The following is a 21304-nucleotide window of genomic DNA, read 5'->3' as shown; positions in this document are numbered from 1 at the left end:
TGTGTAGGTTTGCCTTGTTATTTCCTTTTAAATGGATCAATTTGGTCCCTGAGAAAGCAAGATTTTTGTCTTGAGTCTGAGAAAATTACTTGTATTATTTGCTTCTTCCACTCTCAAGAAACTTCTATTAGATGGATGTTAAAATTCTGAATATATCCTCCATGTCTCATACTTTAACAGATCTCTCCTTGTGTTCTGGAAGGGGCCCCAATTTAAGCTTCCGCCTCATTAATTCATTCTTTGCATTCATTCTTCTATTTCGCTCATCTACTTATTTTTAAGATGCATTCACTGATTCAACAAACTTCTATCGAATGTTTCTGTGGTACCAGGTTTTGTCTAAAAATGTTTTTTAGATTTCCAGATTTTTTGGAATTACACATCCTCAAATCTAAGGCTATTAAGTTTGTTGTCTCATTTAGAGTTTTCCCTCAAATTTCTGGGATTTGTCTACTGATCTGTGTCACTTGGGATCCCTGTTCATTCTTTTGGGATTGCTGGTTCAGTCACAGGTCGCCTGCCTGTCGACTGTGGGAGAACCCGGGAACACACGGCCCCGTGGGGTAGTTCAGGAGTCTGCAGTCGTAGTGGGGGGGGGGCTCTCCATCCTACTGGGGAGCTGGAGCTCATGTTTCATGGGGCTTCTCTGGCCCAATGTCCACATTCCACGATTTGGCGAGAGAACCGCTGCGGCTGCCTACCGCTCAGCCCAAGTAGGGAAGAAGCCACGTGATCTACCTTCGTCAGGTATTAGCGCCCCAAGAAATCCTCTTGAGTTTTCTAAGACCCTCCTCTAGTTTGGGGTATAGTCCTCCACGTCTGCAAAGCCGTGTTCTCCTCTGTCTTCTAGATCATGTTCTGTTCCCCGATCTCAGAGATTCCTCAAAAGCATTTGTCAGTCGATGGTTTTTTGGTTTCACAATGTCATTAGCTTTCACTTCCTTTACTGTCACTTTGTTGGATTTGGGGAAGAAGAGAAGGCAGAGGTATCGCTCAGTCTAACCATCTTTATGCGGTCTCTCCTCTTAATTGGCATTTCAGTTCAGTGGTCAGCCTACTAAATTGTCTAAACTGCTAGACACCAGTCATAATACTCATGAGAAGCTTTCTGCATGATTCAGCACCTCCTGTAAGTGCCATTCTCCAAGTACAAGGAAAGTGCTATGGAGTTCAGAGCTCTGTTTTGAGTGAAGGCATCTGGATTCCTTGAAGAACAGGAAGATATGGACGTGTAGAGACGGGCAATGTATTAAGAGCAGGAACTAGCTACTTCGACTTAATGTTGAAAAGTGACAGAACTTAGTCACTTAGACTCTGTCAGATTTGTTTCCCTTTCCGGATAAATGGTTCCTAAGGTACAATAGGAAAATAATTGTCCAGGGATCCAGGTGAATCTGTAGACATAATGACAAAACTCATGAATTCCCACTAGTATGTACACGTATATCGAGATCATTCCATGCCCATGTGCGTGTGTCTGCGTGCACGTGTCATAAATGTACATTCAGCACCAGGGAAATCTACTTCCTTCTCCTACATATTTTGAGAACTACAGGTAAACTTAGCATGTATATTACTACTCCGGACACTACTCAACAGGCATTTAATAGTTTATTGTAAGAAAGTTTAACACTTCAGAACTACTGATAAGGTACTTTTGGGGACTGGCCCACTCTTTAGACAAATTCTCAGCATAATTGTGGGGGCAAAGGATGGGTCACTAGGCCGTCATTTCTGAATATATTTTTTGTAAGAATATTCACTGTCCAGTGGCTTATTTATATTTGGAAAATCCTACCTGGGAAATTGGGGCCTGATGTTTAATCGGGAGTCTTAAATGGGGATAACATGAAGAATTTTGTCTTTATCCTAAAGGGACATGGCTTTTCTAAATGTTGAAAAATAGCAGTCTAAAGCTGCCTTAAGACACTGCATTGTTTGGTCAAAAATGACCCAAAAAAGTATTTTGAAAGCTATAAGCTTATATCTCATGTCACAAAACAGTAAGCAAAACTCATCTGATCTTTATGACACCTAAAATTTAAGAAAAAAATTATTATGAATTTAGCTTTTATTCAAAATTAAATAAGCAAAAGCAAAAGTTTAAGAAACTTTTACAAAGTACTTACATAAAAGAAAGTTAATAGGGACAGTCACAAGTTTGCAACAAATAATTACAAAAGTATCTAGGGCAGCATGAATATAAACCATGTCCGAGCATGGTGATCTAATTGTGATATGAATAAGGCATAACTAACATTTGCACCAAGACCAGAATTAAAAAATAAAACATACTTTAAAAGCTTAGTTCTACATTAAGCTTCTTCTCTTCCCCCAGATCCTTAATGGGTTTATCCTATGTAATTCTTTTAAACACATCGTGTCAAACTATAAATTATATAGATGGGCAGTTAATGTGAAAAGCCCCCCTAAAATGTACAAACTAACTGGTACTGAATTGAGTTCTCCATTTACCTTTATGTACAATTAAATGTAAACCATATTTTCACAGTTTTAAGTGTTTTATGAATAGATGCACAGTACCATGGCAGGTTTGCAATTGTTCCTGAAAACTGGCTCTAGCTTCTGCATCCAAAGCCTGTTGGCCTCTAGGATGCAAGTATTTACATAAATAAGAAACTGTGTCATAGTCAAGACAGTTCAGCAAGAGCAGTATTTCCAACCAAGAGAGATACTCAATACCATAGTTTACATACTTGTGCAAATAGAAGCATTAGGACAGATAAATCTGAGGCAAATTCAACTTGCAAAAACTTGTATCGCTACTGTTGTAAACTTGGGCAATAACCAACCCTCAGCAAGGTCTGCTCTCTATGGCTTTTTTTTTTTTTCTTTAAAATTTTAAAGCCAGAGAAAATGCACACACACACGCGCACACACACACTCACCCCACATACACACAGTTCTCATTTCGTCTTAGAATATGGTACATAGTGCAACATCACAATGTAGAGGTTTGACACACATTCAGTGCGTGTTTTTCTGTGCAAGTTCTTAGTGGTCTAAGTCCTAGTCGAAGGTATTCATTTGCAGAACCACATGATTCAGGAGGTTGAAGGAAAAAAAAAAAATTTCATTACATTTCTCAAACCAGCACTGGATGTGCAAAAGGCAGCAGACAATCTGGCCGTCAACGCAGCCGGATTAGGGTAACTTTAAAGGAAGATCCAAGCAGTTACTTAGATTGGTCTCTAGAAAAATAGGTCAGTATGTGCTGTATCTTTGTCAACCGTTCTTTCAAAGACTTCATTGACAAAACGGACAGCTGGTATCGGGGATCTACAGGAAGAACGGCAAGAAGCCACCAACACCATGCAGGTCCATTAGGGGTTGCCTAAAAATAATCAAGTTTATAGTATTAATAAATACACATCTATGTGACAAAAACAGTAACCAACAAGCTATTCTTCACTGAGCACTTCACTATGTGTCCAATCCTATCTCGAATGCTTTTAACAGGCATGTAAGGGAGGCGATTATGCCCATATAAGTGGGGAAACTGACCACCAGACATGTAACCTGCCCACAACTGAAATCCAAACCTCTCTGGCCAGCACTCTTTCCTCTGCACGTGCTGCCTTCCGTTTTCTCAGGGGTTTCTCAGCTTCAGGCTGCTGGCATTTGGGAACCGTCCTGTGCACCGGTAGCCTGTTCAGCAGTACGGCTGACCTCCAGCCACTAAGATGCCAGTGGCAGCACCTCCCAGTGGTGACAGTGAAAAGTATCTCCAGTTGCATGAGGAGTGAAGGAGTAAACGTGAAGAGACAGAGCAAGGGGAAAAGTAGCTGAGCTGTTAACGAATAAGGCACTGCTATATGTGCTGCAGGGACAAAACTGTCCTGAGAACTTAAAAGTACATATTTAAAAGATTAAGCTAATTGATATTTAAAAATGTCTTCAAAGCACTGTGGGATCCTAGTCAAGATATAAGAAAAGGCCTCAGTCTCTAGTTTTGTTTGAAAAATAAACATTTCCAGCAAAGAAGTCCTTCTGATGTTGCAAGGGCTAAGTAGTGGCTATTGAAAGAACTTGGAATTTATACAAAAGAATTTTTAAGCCACTTCTATTGCACACTGGATTGCTTTTTAATGGAACCTGAGGTTTCAGAATGACAAAAGGGGCTCCTGAGAGCAATGTGGATCCCTCTAGAATCAAACTAAAGTTGCTATATTTGTGGACTATCTGTTCTTAGCTCAGCATCCCTACCACCTCCTTCTTGCATTTCAGAGATGTCAGAAACGTTTCCCAGAATCTGGCCCCTCACACGGTTCTGGGTTAGACTTTTCTGTGAGATGTGGAGGTTGGAAGAGAAGAAACTTGCAAAGTGTTGGCCGATCTGCAGGAGTCTTTCAGAGAATTCTTAAGAACCACCTGCTACAGACTGATACTGGTGGGTACTCCTGCGTCAGGCTGAGATCTATGGTGGCAGGTTTCCTGTGTCCTGTCAGTGAGGTCCCCGATCTTCACTCCTCCAGCTCTGCCAACAGCTGTGTCAACTCCACACCCTACAATAAACCCCTCCTGCCTGGATTATACGGCGTGGCTGCTTTTGTTTTCCTGACCAAGTCCTGACTCCCAATGATACTACCAGAAAGCAGTGCTAGAAGAATGAAATAATAAAAGGGGAGGGAAAGTAAGGCTGAGTTTCTACATTTAAAATTTACTTCTTCAGTTTTATGATTATCAAAGGCTATTTCTATCACATTTAATCAGATTCAGGTGGCCAGGATCAAACAGATGTGGGACAACTGCTAGGATGTGGGACACAGAAGGAGTACTCGATTCGGAGATGGTCAGATGTTAGAATTCTAAGTTCCAGTGAAAGATTCAATTGGGACTCAGACTTAGGCCAGCCTCTGAAAACCGGAATGAGAGGCAGCGTCCATCACAGTGGGATCTAGTCTCTCTCCATCTTCATCCATTTATTTATAGCCATTCCATTAGGAAATCTACCTATCAGCATTTTACTCAATTCGAAATGCTTAGCTCTGAAAGTTAGTGTTTGGATGGTTCTATCGGATTTTCCAGAATGGGGATACTTCTTTTTGTTCATCTTACAGTGCCGACTGCACTGATCTGCTTGCACAGAAAGTGCCTTCTAGACATGTAAACCCTAAGGACTTGAGCAAGACCATCAGAATAGTTTCCTGAGGACTGAAGAACTAAATGTGAAGAGACACAAATGAATTGAAGTAGCAAGGAAAAAAAAGTTGGAGATGAAAGAAGACTTCTAGAAAGTATAGGAAATGAGACATCTCTCAACTGTCAAAGAACAGCTGACTGGCTCCAAGAACTAGGTCTCTTAATCCCAATTTACTAGGTGGGTACCATTTTACTAGAATGTTCCACCTTTCATTCCTTATGCCTCCTTCAAGCAAATCCCCCATTCAGGGCTTTCTCCTGTGCAATCACAGCTACAGCTGCCTCAGCCGACAACTCTGTCCTTCCCCATTCCTGTACAAATTGTAGTGGACACCACTGCACTAGAAAATAGGGTCATGATTTTAAAGACAGCAGGACAAAGGAAATGCTGTGCAAAAGGGAAAACAAAAACACTTTAAAATCTCATTTGAGTTTATTTTAAAAAGTGAGACTTTTGGAAACAATATCAAAGCCATCATACCTGAAGGTTTTCCTCCCTCCCGGGCATTGAGCCAAAGTGCTGAAGAATTTGGCTTCGAAATCTGTCTCTTAAATTCTGAAACCAGCTGCAGGCTTGTGAGTAGACCAAGTCATGAAGCTGTCTGAGATTCTTGATCTCCTCTTCATTCTCAACCTAGAAACACAACAGTCAGTAAGACTTGTGTCTAGTCTTCCTGTCCATTATCATTAACCCGACAGAAATGAAAAATAATTTAAAAATAGGCAATACCTATTTCAGTGCTGGATCAGAGTATTATGCTATATATATTATGCATTTCTGCCTCCCCTAGTGCCCGTGGCCGGATGAAAGCCACACCAGCTGAGCGCCACCCCGCCTTGTCGATGAGGAAATGCAATACTGCAGAACCCTCCCAACAGCCCCCAACTGGGAGCACTACTCCTGAGTGAGTTCTTGGATAAAGGTCTACACGAATTTGGAACTCCTTTTTGTCTTTATGGATTAATGGCTTTTGAAAAGAGGGAACAAAAAAAAAAATACAGTTGCTACAATTAAAGGGGGGGTGGTTTAAGGCATGGATAACATGGCAGAAAGCAGTAATAGGATGGAAAACAAGCATGATGACACCTCTTACCAGGGAACTGGATTAAAACAACAACAGCCAAACCAGTATGTCAAAGGAAGAGAATAAATTATGCCACGATGAAGTGCTTGCCGTGAAGGCCAGGGCTGCGGCTACCCCCGTCATCCCTCCCTGCCCCCTACTGCATCACCAAACTGCACACACAAAACTTAAATGCATCAGCCTGGCAGACAAAGCTCCAGAAGGAGTAGCCTCACAGAACACAGTAGAGAAAATAGAGCATTAACTCATCCATCTTACACTGATTTCTTTAGCACATACTTCTATCCCACTCGCTCCGTGCCAGGGAGCACTCTATTTCACATACATTAATTCATCTGAACAAATACCAGGCCTGACTCAGCCTTTCATTCTTCAAGAATGACTCACTATTAAAAACAACAAAGGGGCTCTGAAAACATACTTTTTATTTTTGAAAGATTTGAAATGAAAAAACTAAAAAGCACCTGCTTTTTGCACAATGTGAATGTACTTAATGCCACTGAACTATAGACTTAAAAACGGTTAAACTGGTAAACTTTGTTAATAAAAAGGTAGAGGAACCATACAATTGAATTCTGGTCTTGGAATGACTACACAAGATTCAGTCCCCTGCTAACACACATTGGTTTTGATAGGAGCTAGAAATAAACTTGTGACTGGTTAAAACCATTAAAAAAGAAACCTACTTTGCACCCTGCCAAAATTCAAGGAAACAAACCACAGGCTGGAGAAAACAAGGGATGACACAAAGGATAAAAGTGCCTGAGATGGAAAAACGGAGCTGGCTAAAAGCAAGCAGAACTTCAAGACTTCAGGAGAAGTCACAGAAGACAGAATTAATTACTACATACACTAAGGGAAAAAAAGAAAAGGCTTTGCTATAAAAACAAATTTGAGAAGCTTTTCCAGAAGAGACAAGAAATCATTATATAGATGAGGCATTAGGATGAGGAAAAATTAGACACTCCGAAGACTCCAAAGACCGAGAACTGTTTCTAAACATCAAGTCCATATGCGAAGATGTAAACTTACAAAAAGCTAAAACGGGGCATTACTTTTACAAAGAATATTGCCTTTAGCACATGCTTCCATGAACCAAGCATTAAGCATGCCTGAGGCACAGACAGTATCAATCAGCTCAGAATTTCAACTCACACAATACTTCGTGCAATAGGCCAAAAGAAAAGTTGTCCCCACAGCATCTTAATAATAAGACAGGACAGGCAGTCCAGCACCATGACAAAGCACAGTGCTTGGGAGCGAGGGAGCTCGCTTTCAGTCACTTTTATTACTCTACGTATAGGCTCTTCGGCAAATTAACACTTTATTTTACCTTCCTCATCTGCTAGCTGAGTTTTGAAAATTCAATGAGCTTATGTTTGTAGAAGTGCCTAATGCCAGCATTCAATAAACAATTAAAATGAAGGGCCCAGATCAGTCCATGAACAGTGGGAGCATAAGATCAACGGTTTTATAATGTCCTTCCAAAAGAAACTGCCTTTAATTTGGTACCTAAACCAACTGCAGATGGTGAATCAGATACTGGAAATGTCCAAAGGGCCCCACGAACCCTGTCCGAGGAGATTATCACAGTAAACCTCCCCAGGTAAGCCAGTGCCGATAAATATAGTGATGGCCCCTTCTCCGTGGTGCCCTAGACTTTGAACACATCACCCAGCTGTGCCTCTTATCAAGGTTGTCACACACACAGAACAGTTTTTAAAGGATTTTGTGTTTACATTTATGTCTGCTGATTGTATCAGTCTTGACTACTGAATTTAATTTAAAAAGGGCAGGGATTAGCAGCTTTCGTAATTTAGATGGGCTGAAAGTTCAATTCAGTCAATGCTGTTGTTCAGTGCCAACCATGCCCACATACTTCTAGGTACCATGCTGGTTGCAGAGCCTGCAGAAATGAAGATCTACGTTCTGGACACCCAAGTTCGCCTGGAACTCTCGGTGAGTAAGAGCAAGATAAGAAAAAGGTAACTTAGAGCTCATCTCTACAAGTATCGATGAGGATCTCTGATAGGAAGAACTGTTTTACGTGCCTGGAAAAAGATCAGCCTGTGTGCCCGTACAGTGCCTAGGGCAGAGTATACTGAGGTGTGCTCAAAAAGCATTTTTTCATACCTTAACATCTTCCAGATATTCAATGTCTGCAGTGCAATATCCATCTTTCATTCCTCTTTTTAAAACCCTAAACCGCTTTCCTCCAACAGTATCAACCACAGACCTTCCATCGGGTAAGAAATGGACATTCCTAATCTGTAACATACAACCATAGTCTGCAAAACTAAAAGAGAAATTCTGATTAATATCAAAGTTTAAGCAACAGGCATGCACGTTCTCAATATAAACAAAAACATTTATGTACAAAAAACATACCTATTTTGTGTATCACTGACACACATCCCAAACTGTTTAGTTCCAGTTTGTATACTTCTTCGAATCATCAATCTGTATCTTGGCTCAAATACATGAAGAGGGCAAGGCACAGTGGGGTAGGCCATAGTGCAAACAAATATTGGAACATTCTTGGTCAAGCTGAAGAAGAAAAGTTTCATTATCACACATCAGAACATAAAAATAGTGAAGCCTGCAACATTATAAAAAATTAGCTCTAAACGAGGTGATTTTTATTCTTGCCAAGAACAAGAATCAGCATCTCCTTCATGAAGCTCACACTAAAAATCTATGTGATCCTTTTATAAATCTGAATTTAAGGTACCAGGTTATTATATAGAGCTAAATTATCTTTACAAATAAAAAGTATATTTTGTATTAAAAATCTGTTTAAAATATTTGTAATAGTTAATCTTTTAGCGAAGAAAAAATGAGCTCCTACAAAAGACAAAAAGCAAATCCTTAAGATTCATAGGGCATTTGAAAATATTTCAAATGCACTATCAGAGATAACTTGATAACTTTTTTCAGATAATTAAAATTAGAGAATATTTTTCACTGCCAGATTGGCAGGAAATAAGAAGGATAAAGGCAACGCCCAGTTCTGGCGAGCTTGTTGGGAAAACTGGCAGTGTGGAGGGCAGTTTGAAACCGTACAACCACGCTGAAGAAGAATTTGGCTGCACGCGTCAAAAACTTTAAAAAGTTCATATCCTTTGAACTTCTAGAACTAATTCTACAAGCACTTTAAGAATGTTTTCTGTTAACACTGTATACATACAGTAACCAAAACTTAGAAGAGGGGACTAGTAAAAAAAAAAAAAAAAAAAAATTGAAATAACCANTTGACATAACCACAAAATGAAATACTGTGCTTTCAGTAAAAGATCTATACATGTTGACTTGGAAAAAAAATAAGAAAAGGAGACTATAGACTAATGTGAATAAAATGATCCCATTTTTGTTTGTATTGATATATATTAAAATCTGGAAGGATATATGCCAAAATGCCCACGGTGATTCCTTTCGGATTATAGATTGTGACCTCCCTCCTCCCTGCCACAGGCTCATTTATAATGTTTTCTAGTTTTTCTTCAAAAAGACAAAGACAAAACTGTGTAAAAGTATTATTTCATAATGCAAGTGCTAGTTCCTCTTTTAAAAATGTGTATTCTACCGTCACTGAGCACTATCTGGTTTTCTTTCGGTTCTTACGTTGACAAACAGTACACCTATTAATTAGCAAAACTGTTAAGTATCTCTTTAAAAAGCAGCCCGTTAGCAAGCAGCAGGCCCCCCCTCCAACTCCTCTGCACCTCACTCAGCCCCCTCCCCCCTCACTACTTCATCTGTCCGGCTGTGTCACTCTAAGAGTTCAAAAGTACATCTGAGGCTTTCGTATATCCAGCTTTTTGCAGTGTTGATCAAGTAGGTTCATAATCCTCATATCAGAATATATTCTATCATAAAATCACACAATAAAACATGAGTTCCATGGAGGACAAATCCGTATTCATTTCGGTAAAGAGAAGATTGGAAATCGTTCTTCTATGAAGGCCACTGGCCCGGTGAAGACTCTAGTCAGTGGACACATACTAAATTTGCAAGCACAATTTTTTCTTAGAAAGTAAGAAAAAATGTATTTTGAAAAATAATGGAAACAAAGGTATTAAGTAAAAACGGCATGTAAAATTTGCAATTCTGTTCTTTAGTGTGTCCAGTTCAAAGAGAGTGAAAGAAAAAGAGTTAGGAAATTAAATACCTAGGAAAGAAATTTAGAGAGACTCATGTGACTGGAGCAAGAGGGAAAGACATGAAGGGAAAAGAACGGAAGAGAAGGACAAGGAAGAAAGAATACAGAGCAACAAAAGCAGGTCCAACCTACCCAGCCCCGACTAGCCATGGTGGGTTCGCTCTTCATGGTGGTCTAAACCAGCTGTACCACTCTATCCCCACGTTCCCTCCTGACACCAGCTTAATCTGCTACCAGTCAGTAATCCTCACTAAAGGAGAATTTGGCCCCTTGATCACTCTTTCCAATTTCAGTCTGAGGCCTCAAGGTCCCACCCCTTCCCGACCTCTAATTGGCTACCGTGCCTGCCAATCAGGGCCAGTTCTCCTCAAGCCTCCTCTTGCCCTGCCTGGTACCTGAAGGCTCCATTCCCAGTTCCACTGCCTGAAGTCACTGTAGGAAATCCCTCCTCCGCCTAAAAGCCTGCTGGGGGCAAAGAGCTGAGTCGACAACCTCCAGCGGAAGATCTGGACGTTACCAAAGAAACCTTTAAAAACTTCTGTCTGTGGAGGAGAGGGGAAGCTGACCAGGATTTGTTTAAAATACGCCTTTGGCTAGACTGGGTTGAACTCCAGACAGGATCCAGCTTGCTGGGAGGAGGTCCCTCCTTACTGTGTCAAAGGGCGGGGATTACGTTAACTTTATGAGAAGAAACTTACTGTGAGAGCTCAGCAGTTTCTTCATCATATATTTTTTTTCTCTCAGACAGCTCATCAGGCAGATACTTCACTATCAATTCTTCCAACAGCTGTGTGACACAGTACCTCCTATCTGCTAGATACTAAAAGACAATATTATTTTACATTCCAGTACTTTTCCTACGGTATAAAACAGGCAAAACAGTTGAACTGAATAAAGCCTTAATTACATATTTATACAGTCGATTCCGAATTAATGGGTGAGGGGGAACATGACAATGGATGGTGCTAAACAGGTCCACATGCCCAGGCTGTGCCCGAGACCCTTCAAGCTCCACGGCTGCAGTGGTGACTGTGCCCTCTTCAGAAGACCCTTGTCTTGCTGTGGCCACAACCCTTTCTGAGCAGCAGTCACGCCTGCCCTGCCCTCAAGTTGCCCACCAAGGCCAACTTCTATCGCACAGCTCCTGGGTACTTCAAACTAGCATTTTACCTGAGAAACAAAAATAAGCTAAGGGATAAAGAAAATAGGGCACTTGTCTTATTTAAGAAAAGCACAACGATGCGCTTTTTTGTTCCCAATTTCAGTGGCAGAGTTTCCAATCATTTTTCTTTCAGATTTTCCTTCCGCTGTCACCTGCTCTCACTTAGACCCTCATGGAGAGGTTGCTTCCCCCCGACTCTATATAAAACGGGACATGTGTCCTACTCCCTCAACACTCGGGAAAACTGCCACTCGTGCATTTCTGTCATTCTCTATTCCAACTGCTAAATGCCATCCCTCTCTCTAGAGCCTGCCTGTCCAGCGAGGTCTGGCTCCCACTTCACCTTTTCCATGAAGTTTGCCTTAACTATTTTTCTGTCTCCCACGAAGCCCATTTTTACCGCCTTTACCACATAAAAGGCAGTTATCACATCCTGCACCGTTACTACATGGACAAGGAGAGATTATATTTCTGTAGGTGAGTTAAAAACTGCCTAAGGCCGGGCACCAGGTCAGAGTGTGTGTACAGAATTTTGGAACAAGAAAATGACCAATATAAATTTCCTACAGCTAGCCAGGAACAACTCTTGGGAGATAATCACAAGATAAAGAGAAGCCATACTTTCAATCTACAGATGCAGCAAAAATAAGGGTTTATCATTATCCAATGAAGAACAGAGGAGGAGGAGGAGGGAATGCGAGAGGTTGGGAAACGGGAAACGGAAGTGGTTTTCAAACTTTAGCATGAATCAGGGCTTGTTAAAATGCAGATTGCTGAGCCCTAGCCCAGAGTTTCTGATTTAGCGGCTCTGGAGTAGGGTCTGAGAATTTGTATTTCTAACAAGTTCCCAGGTGAAGGGGAACACATTTTGAAAACCATAGGGCTATATATTATATATAATAATATATAATGTAATACTCATGTACTAAATTTGGGGAAATACCACCTCTTTTACATTACCGATAGTAATCTAAATTTGTACAATATTTCTGGGGGACCTAGGCAATGTGGCAATTGATTTCAAGAGTCTTATGAATATATGGCTTTTGATCAATAATTCAACCTTCCAGAAATTTTATGCTAAGGAAATTGTCAAAGACGCAAAGCATAGTATATAAAAAAAGAACAACTTACATACTCAACGATAGGGAAATGTCAAATCAATGGACTATTATGCTGCTACAAAAATCCTATCTTTAAAATATATGCAAATGAAAAAATAAGCAAAAAAAAATGACAAGTAGGAAAAGTGTAAAACTATAGAGCATATCAACTTGTTCTTTGAAATATATATATTAGATTTTACCTATTATACAGGGTATCTTTAAGACATAGGATAAAGTTATTTTCAAACAGGATGTTAATTGCATTTTTAAATAATATGCTTATTTTGTTTTCCTTCAAACTCCAGACATTTTTTAAGGTGAGCTATCTCTACATTTAAAGCCATGTATCTAATTATTAACTTGAGAGAAAGCATAATAAATATACTACAGAGTATCTAAAAACCTGGAAACACAGGAAAAACGGCATGACTAGAGTATGTCACCTGAAAGTATATCCGCTGAAATGTAACTAACTCTTTACAAATGAGTTTATATTGTTTCTGGACTTTTTGAAAATTCTGTATAGGTTTTATGTTCTACATACCGGCTTGTTATGTAAGACCCGTATCAAATGTAATAATACACATATGCTATTATGATATCTGTACAGAGCTGCGTTTTCTATATAGGAAATAACTATGTATTTCAACTATGTATTCAATAACTATGTATTTCAACTATGTATTCAATAACTATGTATTCAACTGCAACATGTCTTATCAATTTTTCGCTCATATTTGGAAGGCACTTTTTTCTTTAAGCGATCTTGTCACCCACCAGAGACAGGATCACTCTCCCTGATCAATGCTATCTTCGCAGTTGCAGCTTAGAATTCTAACACCTGGGCCTCACTTTATGGGGGCTCCAGTTACCCAAGCAGGATTGGGAGAATGTTGTCTTCCCATTGGTTACAGAAGATACCTGGGATCTAGCTATTTCCCTAACACAGGTTACTAGCATTGACCATTGACTATACAAGGGGCATGGGAAGCTGTGCCTCCCTCTCTTCTGTCCAGTATACCACTTTCTAGAGCTGGGCTGCCCAAAGGGTAGCCACCAGTCACGTGCCCACTTACATGAGAATTAATTAAAATTTAAAATACAGTTCTTCAGTCACACTAGCCACATTTCAAGTGCTTAATTACCACATGTGGCTAGTGGCTACCCTGTTGGACAGCACGGATATAGAGCATTTCCATCCATGCAAAAAATTCTGTTGGACAGAGTTGGTCCATACGTTAAGGGGGTAGGACTAGGGCTGAAATCTAGCCTATTATTAAGGGTGGAAGGCAGGGCACTTGGGTTTCCCCAGTACTGTTATCATTAAAATGGAACCAATTCTAGACCAGGTACTTGACCATTCCCCACCTTGTTAAAAAAATAAGTACATAGGCGTGGTCTCCAGGACTGCCCTACTTTCCCCTATGCTCTCTAAACTCACATTTCTCCAGCACTAGCATTTGGGTAATGAAACATTATCCTTCTTGGTCACTTAGCATAATTTATTCTGAACATGATAATCACTATTTCTGTGGCCAAATATAAATCAATGTTGCCAAGCTTAAGACCAATAAATAAATAAATATACAAATGTTTACCTCTTTTAAGCTTTCTTTGCAAAGAGGACAATATGGTGTATGATCTAAACAACGCTCAAGGCAATTCTTACAGAATGAGTGTCCGCAAGGGGTTGTTACTGGCTCAAAAAACAACCTGAAATCAACCAAAATACCTGTTAGTTTTCACGTTAAACTATCCATTGGGAAAAGTGAACACATAATGGAACCGTAACACTAATCTCTAAGGAGGAAGAAGAAGGGTCTAGTGGGCAGGAGAGGAAGGAAGGGGCAGTGATAAATATAATTATACCCTCCTGAACCTTTTAGAAGTTCTCATCAACAGGGGTCTCCTGCTAAGGGCCTACAGCTATACTGACTAATGGAATAGCCACTCACCACATGGGGCTACTGAGCACTTGAAATGTGGCTGGTCCAAACTGAGAAGTACAATTAATGTAAAATACACACCAGATTTCAGAGACTATGTACGAAAGAAAAAATGTAAAATATTCACAATTATTAGTTGTATAGATTCTTATTTTATCATCACTTTAAAATGGCTCCTTAATATGCTTATAAAAGCCTTATTGCATAAAACTCATTAAAAAGAATAACCGAATAAACCTTACAGTTGAATCTTAAATATTAGACTTAATACAGTATGTAATAATACAGAAAAACTGATCTTACTTACATTCTAATTCTTTCCAGAAACATGATACTTCTGAATTTCCTAGAAGTATTGTTAGATACATAGGTACTTGAGAAGTCATCTGGGCTACTACCCTCAACTCACGGTTGAAGAAGCCAAGGCTCAGGGGTAGGGGACCTGCTCGGAACTCAGCTAGTTCAGCTATGGGCCTGACGTGGCCAGCACCAGGTCTCCTGATTCTCCACGCACTGTTCCCTTGACTCTACCACAACTTAAGTGGAAAATGTTCTTTCGAAACTATTCGTCTTCTAGAATTACAAGCATTATGCACAATGGAAATCTTTATCCAATTTTATTTAATTATAAAATCCTTTTTAAGATACAAAAACAAGACAGAATCATATACGTATGTTAGAATTTTTACCCAAATCTACAACCATGGATGAATCTACATTTCAATATGTGTAACTTCTCTAGTACGTTCCAATTTCCTAGACACTTTATATTTAAGTCATGTGATTCTTAAAACACCTGCAATGGAGGCCACACAAATACCCCACTTTCTAAGGAAGGAAAAGCCAAATAGTGTTCAGAGATTCAGTTATTTGCCCAAGGCGTGCAAGGTATTTCTGTCTTTTGATTTAGTCCAGTATTCTGTCACTTTGCAATGCCTATTAGAGTAGATCAACTTTATCTACTCTGTATTTTATTTAATATAAAATAGTCATCATTTATAAAACTTTATGTACTTACCTCATGCAGAGAGAACACTCAAAATCTGAGACATCAATTAATTCTTCTGGGATGTCACCAGAAGTTAATGAAAATGCACAGACTTCATTATGAGTTTCTATTAAAACAAAGAGACAGGACTATCATCTTTAGGAAAAAGTTTAAAGACCACTCTAAATAAGTCAATGTGTTCTCTGTGACTGTAGTGACATCTTTACCTCCTTGTTTTTTAAGCTTATTTCTTCCGTCTTCATCTACAATCACATCCTGGTCTAAAAGAGACAACTTTCTTTTCAGCAGAGCACCTTTTTCTTGAACAGAGAGTAAAGGTTCTGAGGACACTCTTTTTAAGCAGTCCTCTCTGGCAGGCATTTCTGTTGAATTTATAGCCTGTGCTGACCAAGCACGGTTTAAGTTTGCTCTGATAAGCTCTGACGTGCCCTCTGGTACTTCTTCGTTCTACAAAAATACAATAAACAAGGGTAACTATATTTCTTCACTATCCTTTATCACTCTCACCAAGAATCAACGGAAATGAAATCCAGTGTCTCATAAGGTTCATTTTACTGTTCAATTAAAAACACCAACTTTTAATTCTAAAACCCTGATAAATAAATGACTTTTACCAGTAATTACCTAGCCCTGGACATCAAGCTGATATATGTTATCATGAGGCTTACGCAGTTATGCTAATATACTTGTTCCAACCCTGAGGCAACCAAAATAAATACCATGTTTCACATTTTCCACAGGACAAAGTTTTCTGATATGCAGGGTGACCTAAAATTGCGATTAATGAACAAATATTTTACGTAAACGTTTAGCGTAACACAAAAGGCTACAGACAAAATCTAATAAAGACAGTGCTGAATAGATTAAAAGTGCCTATGCAAATTCTAGTACTCCAAACGAAGAAAGTGAAAATCTTAGCGTATAAAGAAACAGATGCACTAAAGCCATGAAAATCTTTTCTCCCCCCTTACCTGCTCTGGACTAAACTCACTGGCAGAGTGAGACTCTTCCATTACTGAAGGAAAACCAAAGGGTTTGTTTTTACTACATGACAGTGAGCTCCAGGAAGAGTCCTTCAGGCCTTCTTTTAAGTTCTCAGGTGATAGTAAATCACATAAAATCTGTAAGAGAAATATTATAAAAGTGATGGAAAATATAAAATATTTGGTTAAGGATAATGTAAAGTTATCTAATATTTATGAAATTTTAGAAAATTCATAGCAGACATTGTTTTCAATGAGCAGAGGAGGAAGAGATTAAGTAATAAGCAGAACTGCCAAATTATTTGAAAGTCTTGTAAAACCGAGGTGTGCCTTACATGGGGGTCAGATCACCTCTAAGAAGTAATTCAACAGGAAGGCATCGGGGCAGCTAGACTACTAGCCTGAGAAGGTACCCAAAATTAAAACTGACTTTTTAATGAAGGATTGTAAAAAGAGATTTTAAGGGAAGTAGAAAACATTTACCTCTGAACTTTAGTGAGTCCTATCCTGTCAAAATGGTTCATGGTTCACCCCAAAGTATATTGTAAGGCTGGACTCAGAGTGTCTAAGTGAACTAAAGAACTTGTCTAACTACATAATTCTTAAAATTCCACATGTTTATACTAAATTTAGCTTTTCACTGAACAAGTAACCTGCACGGGCAGCTACCAGTGCCCAGCTCTGGGATGGGAGCACCATATGGCAACCCGTAATAGCTGGGAGTTAACCTGGAAGGCAGCTGTCATATTAAAATTTCTGGGTGCTTCTATCAGGAATACATCTATACATCTAAACTCCCCAAGGGGGAAAACAAAAACAAAACCCAACAACAACAACAACAAAACACAGTAGGTTAAGTTAGGAGAAGAACCTGGCTAGAAGGAAATGAGGACTCAAATGTTTTTGATTGTCAAATAAGCTGTATTTAATGAACAGCAGAGCATTTCTTAAGTCTAAATCCAGAAGTTTGGTTTTTCAGTTGTACTATCTCTCAAAATCACAAAAATGAGATTACTCATGAATCATTACAATGTAAATAAAAAGGAGATATATTCAATGTAAATAAAAGTGCTTATCTGGTAGGAGGTCAAGAAATACCCCCTTTAATGAACAAACATTTTAAAATTTGTACGGTTTTACATTTCTCCTGGTTTTAAAAAAAGTATTAAATACTCACCTACTCTAGAACCCAGCAGATCCACTAGGTATTTACCAAAGAGATAGAAAAACATGTCCACAAAATGACCTGTACAAGAATGTTAGTTCATTACCAGCAACTGGTAACAACCCAAATGAAAATCACTAACTGATACCATAAATGGTGGTATGTTTCTACAATAGAATACTTCATGAACAATTAAAAAAAAAAAAAAAAAAAAAAAAAAAGGCCAGACACAAGAGTACGTGTTGTGTGATCCCACTTGCATGAAGTTCTAGAATAGGCAAAAACACTCTATGGTGATAAAAATCTAAACAGTAGTTGCCTCTGGGAGCAGGAATATAGGGGATCTGCTGAAAAGGGGCTGACAACTTTCTAGCATGATGGAGATATTCTACATCTTAACTGGGGTGCTGTTACATGGATGTATAATCTCCAAAATTCACTGGACTGCATTACATGTAAAATATAGCACAATTTACAAAAAGGATATTGGGCGAAAAATATTTCAAAGCATCAGCTGTTTTGCATTCACCTAACCTTATTAAAGGTCAATTTTTAAATATTTACAGAAATAATGCAAAATGTAAGTCCTTAAAAAGTCTGCAGTCTCCCCAAGGAGAGACCATTAACAAATATAAAAGCCAGAATACACACTAAGTAAACAATTGTTTGTTAAATCAATGGGCTAGAATGTATGTGCAAACAAACTCATGGAGGATATACTGATGTTAGCTGTGTTCATAAGGTATCGGGGATCTGAGAAAAATTTCAAAGTTGTCATACTTCCAAGTGCACAAGAATCTCCCTGGGTGCTTGTAAAACTATGCCCAAATTCCAGAGATTCTAATCCCAAAGGTCTGTGGTGAAGTCCAGGAATTTTTACATTTACCAAGCACCCAAGGTGATTCTGACAAAAAGCCACAATGTAAAAACCACTATCAAGATGATAAATAACGTGGCATGTTTTGTGGATACTGAGGAGAGCATCATGACGGCACTACAATGATATCAGGGTAGATTTTTCAAAAAAAATTCTTCAAAGACTCAATATAAAGCATCTTTTCAGATGCTCTGTGAATATGTTTGATAAAAGCTGAATGCTACTCTCATGTTAGCATAGCAAAACCTCTGAAAACTTTCGAAGAAACCTATTTAACTTGGTTTAACCCAATGTTCCCCAAAGTCATTTCATCAGAGAACTCCTCCCTTTTTTATTTAACAGCTTAAACTCTGGAAAGTAATATGTGGATTACTGAGAAAATTAAGGCAGAACAAATTGGGGCAATACTATAGCCAACCATGAAGATAAGCAAAACTTAGACTAAAAATTAAAGGCAAAAAGCAGGTCAATAAAAATTCCTGAGTAGGGGTCCCAAAGTGAGAAGAGAAAGGGCTAGAAAACTTCCCTAACCTGTGGAAGAAAACAGAATTTCCAGGTCCAGGAAGCACAGGGTTCCAAAGAAGATGAACCCAAAGTGATCCAAACCAAGACACATTATAACAGAAATAGAAAAATTTCAAGAGAGAATCCTAAAAGCAGCAAAAGAAAAAAACTTATTATATGAAAGGGAAACCTCATAGGCCATCAGACTTATCACCAGAAACTTTGCAGGCCAGAAGTGGCATGACCTTTTCAAAGGGCTGAAAGGAAAAAACTTCCATCTGAGAATTCTTTACCCAGCAAGACTGTCATTCAGAACTGAAAAAAAAGATCAACAGTGTTCCAGACAAGCAAAGGCTAATGGAATACATCACCACCACACTGGTCCTACAAGACATGTTAAAGGGATTTCTCTGAACTGAAAAGAAGTGGCACTAATTAATAAGAAGAAAACATATCAAAGTAAACATCTCAGTGGAAAACATACAATAAAGGTAAGTAGATTAATCACTTATAAAGCAAGTATGAAGTTTAAAAGACAAAAATCGTAAAATTAACTACAACTAGAATAACTGGTTAAGAGATGCATAAAATAAATGTATAAAGTGACATTAAAAATATAGAAGGTGGGGGGGATGTAAAGTTTGGAATATGTTCAAATTTAAGTTGCTATCAACTCAAAACAGACCATTACATACGAAGGAAGTTATATGTGAACCTTATGGTGACCACAGTGCAAAAACTGACAGTAAACATGCAAAAGAAAATGAGAACATAATCTAAGCATAACACTAAAGAAAGCCATATAACCACAAGGTAAGAGAGAAAGAGAAGAAAGGGAGAGAGATGAATGATGAAAACAGCCAAAAAATAATTAACAAAATGGCAATATACACATACCTATCAAGATTTACTCTAAAGACAAACAGACCACACTCTCCAATCAAAAGACACAGGGTGCCTGAATAGATAAGAAAATAAGATCCATCTATACGCTGCCTACTAGAGATTCACTTCACAAGTAAGGACACACACTCTGAAAGTGAATGGATGGAAAAAGATGTTCCAAGCAAATGGAAGTGAAAAGAAAGCTGGTATAGCTATATGGATAACAGACAAAATAGACTTTAAAACGAGGACTTCAATAATAGAGAAGCGTATTCCATGATGATAAACAAGATCCAGCAAGAAAACATAATATTCATAAACATATATACACCCAATATAGGAACACCAAGATATATAAAGCAAATAAAATGGACCTAAAGGGAGAAACTGACAGTAAGACAATAATAATGAAGGACTTCACCACTCCATTTACATCAATGGATAGATAATCCTGACAGAAAATTCACAAGGAACCATTCGCCTTAAACAACACATTAGACCGTAACAGATATATACAGAACATTGCATCCAAAGATTTCAAGTGCACACGGAACATTTTCCAGAATAGATCACATTAGGCCAGAAACAAGCCTCAAATTAAAGAATACTGAAATCATATCAAGCATCTTCTCCAACCAAAATGGTATGAAACTAATGATTACTTACAAGGGAAAAAAAAAAAAACAACCCAAAATGTTGAGATTAAGAATCATGCTACTGAACAACAAATGGTCCATCAAATAAATCAAAGAAGAAATTAAAAAAATAGCTAGAGACAAATGAAAACAGAAGTACAATGTACTAAAATCTTTGGGATGCAGCAAAAGATGTTCTAAGGGGTCTACCTCAGGAAATAAGAAAAATCTCAAACAATCTAACTTTATACCTAAAGAAGCTAGGGAAAAAAGGAACAAAGCCCAAAGTCCTAGAAGAAAGGAAGTAATAAAGATCACAGCAGAAATAAATGAAATACAAACAAAGAGAGGGAAGATTAAAGAACTAAGAGCTGGGTCATTGAACACATTAATAAAATTGACAAATGTCAAGACTAAAAAGAAAAAAAGAGGGCTCTTGCATTAGAGAAATAAAAAATTTGGACAGAGCAATTCCTAGCAATAAACTGAATCAGTAATTAAAAACCTCCCAATAAGCAAAAGTCCAGGAGCAGATGGCTTCATAGAGGAATTCTAACCAAACATTTAATAAGAGTTAATATCTACTCTCAAACTATTCCAAAAAACCCAAAGGAAGGATAGATTC

General features: G+C 38.5%; 1 protein-coding gene across 1 annotated transcript in view; it reads right to left on the bottom strand.

Annotated features, from left to right (window-relative positions):
* Window positions 1-1600: 1600 nt before the first annotated feature.
* Window positions 1601-21304, bottom strand: part of LONRF1 (LON peptidase N-terminal domain and ring finger 1) — a 37962-nt gene continuing 18258 nt past the window's right edge. Inside the window, exons 5-13 of the mRNA XM_034647772.1 lie at window positions 16602-16751; window positions 15837-16077; window positions 15640-15736; window positions 14274-14388; window positions 11106-11227; window positions 8637-8795; window positions 8382-8544; window positions 5645-5797; window positions 1601-3355 (exon numbers count right to left, since the gene is read on the bottom strand). Of these exons, the coding sequence (XP_034503663.1) occupies window positions 3197-3355; window positions 5645-5797; window positions 8382-8544; window positions 8637-8795; window positions 11106-11227; window positions 14274-14388; window positions 15640-15736; window positions 15837-16077; window positions 16602-16751 (1359 nt within the window). The 3' untranslated portion in view covers window positions 1601-3196. The remainder of the gene's footprint in view (window positions 3356-5644; window positions 5798-8381; window positions 8545-8636; window positions 8796-11105; window positions 11228-14273; window positions 14389-15639; window positions 15737-15836; window positions 16078-16601; window positions 16752-21304) is intronic.

The sequence above is a fragment of the Ailuropoda melanoleuca genome, chromosome 18, assembly GCF_002007445.2.
Source record: "Ailuropoda melanoleuca isolate Jingjing chromosome 18, ASM200744v2, whole genome shotgun sequence".
Taxonomy (NCBI): domain Eukaryota; kingdom Metazoa; phylum Chordata; class Mammalia; order Carnivora; family Ursidae; genus Ailuropoda; species Ailuropoda melanoleuca.
Note: the sequence above shows the minus strand (reverse complement) of the source record. Positions and strands in the feature narration are given on the sequence as shown.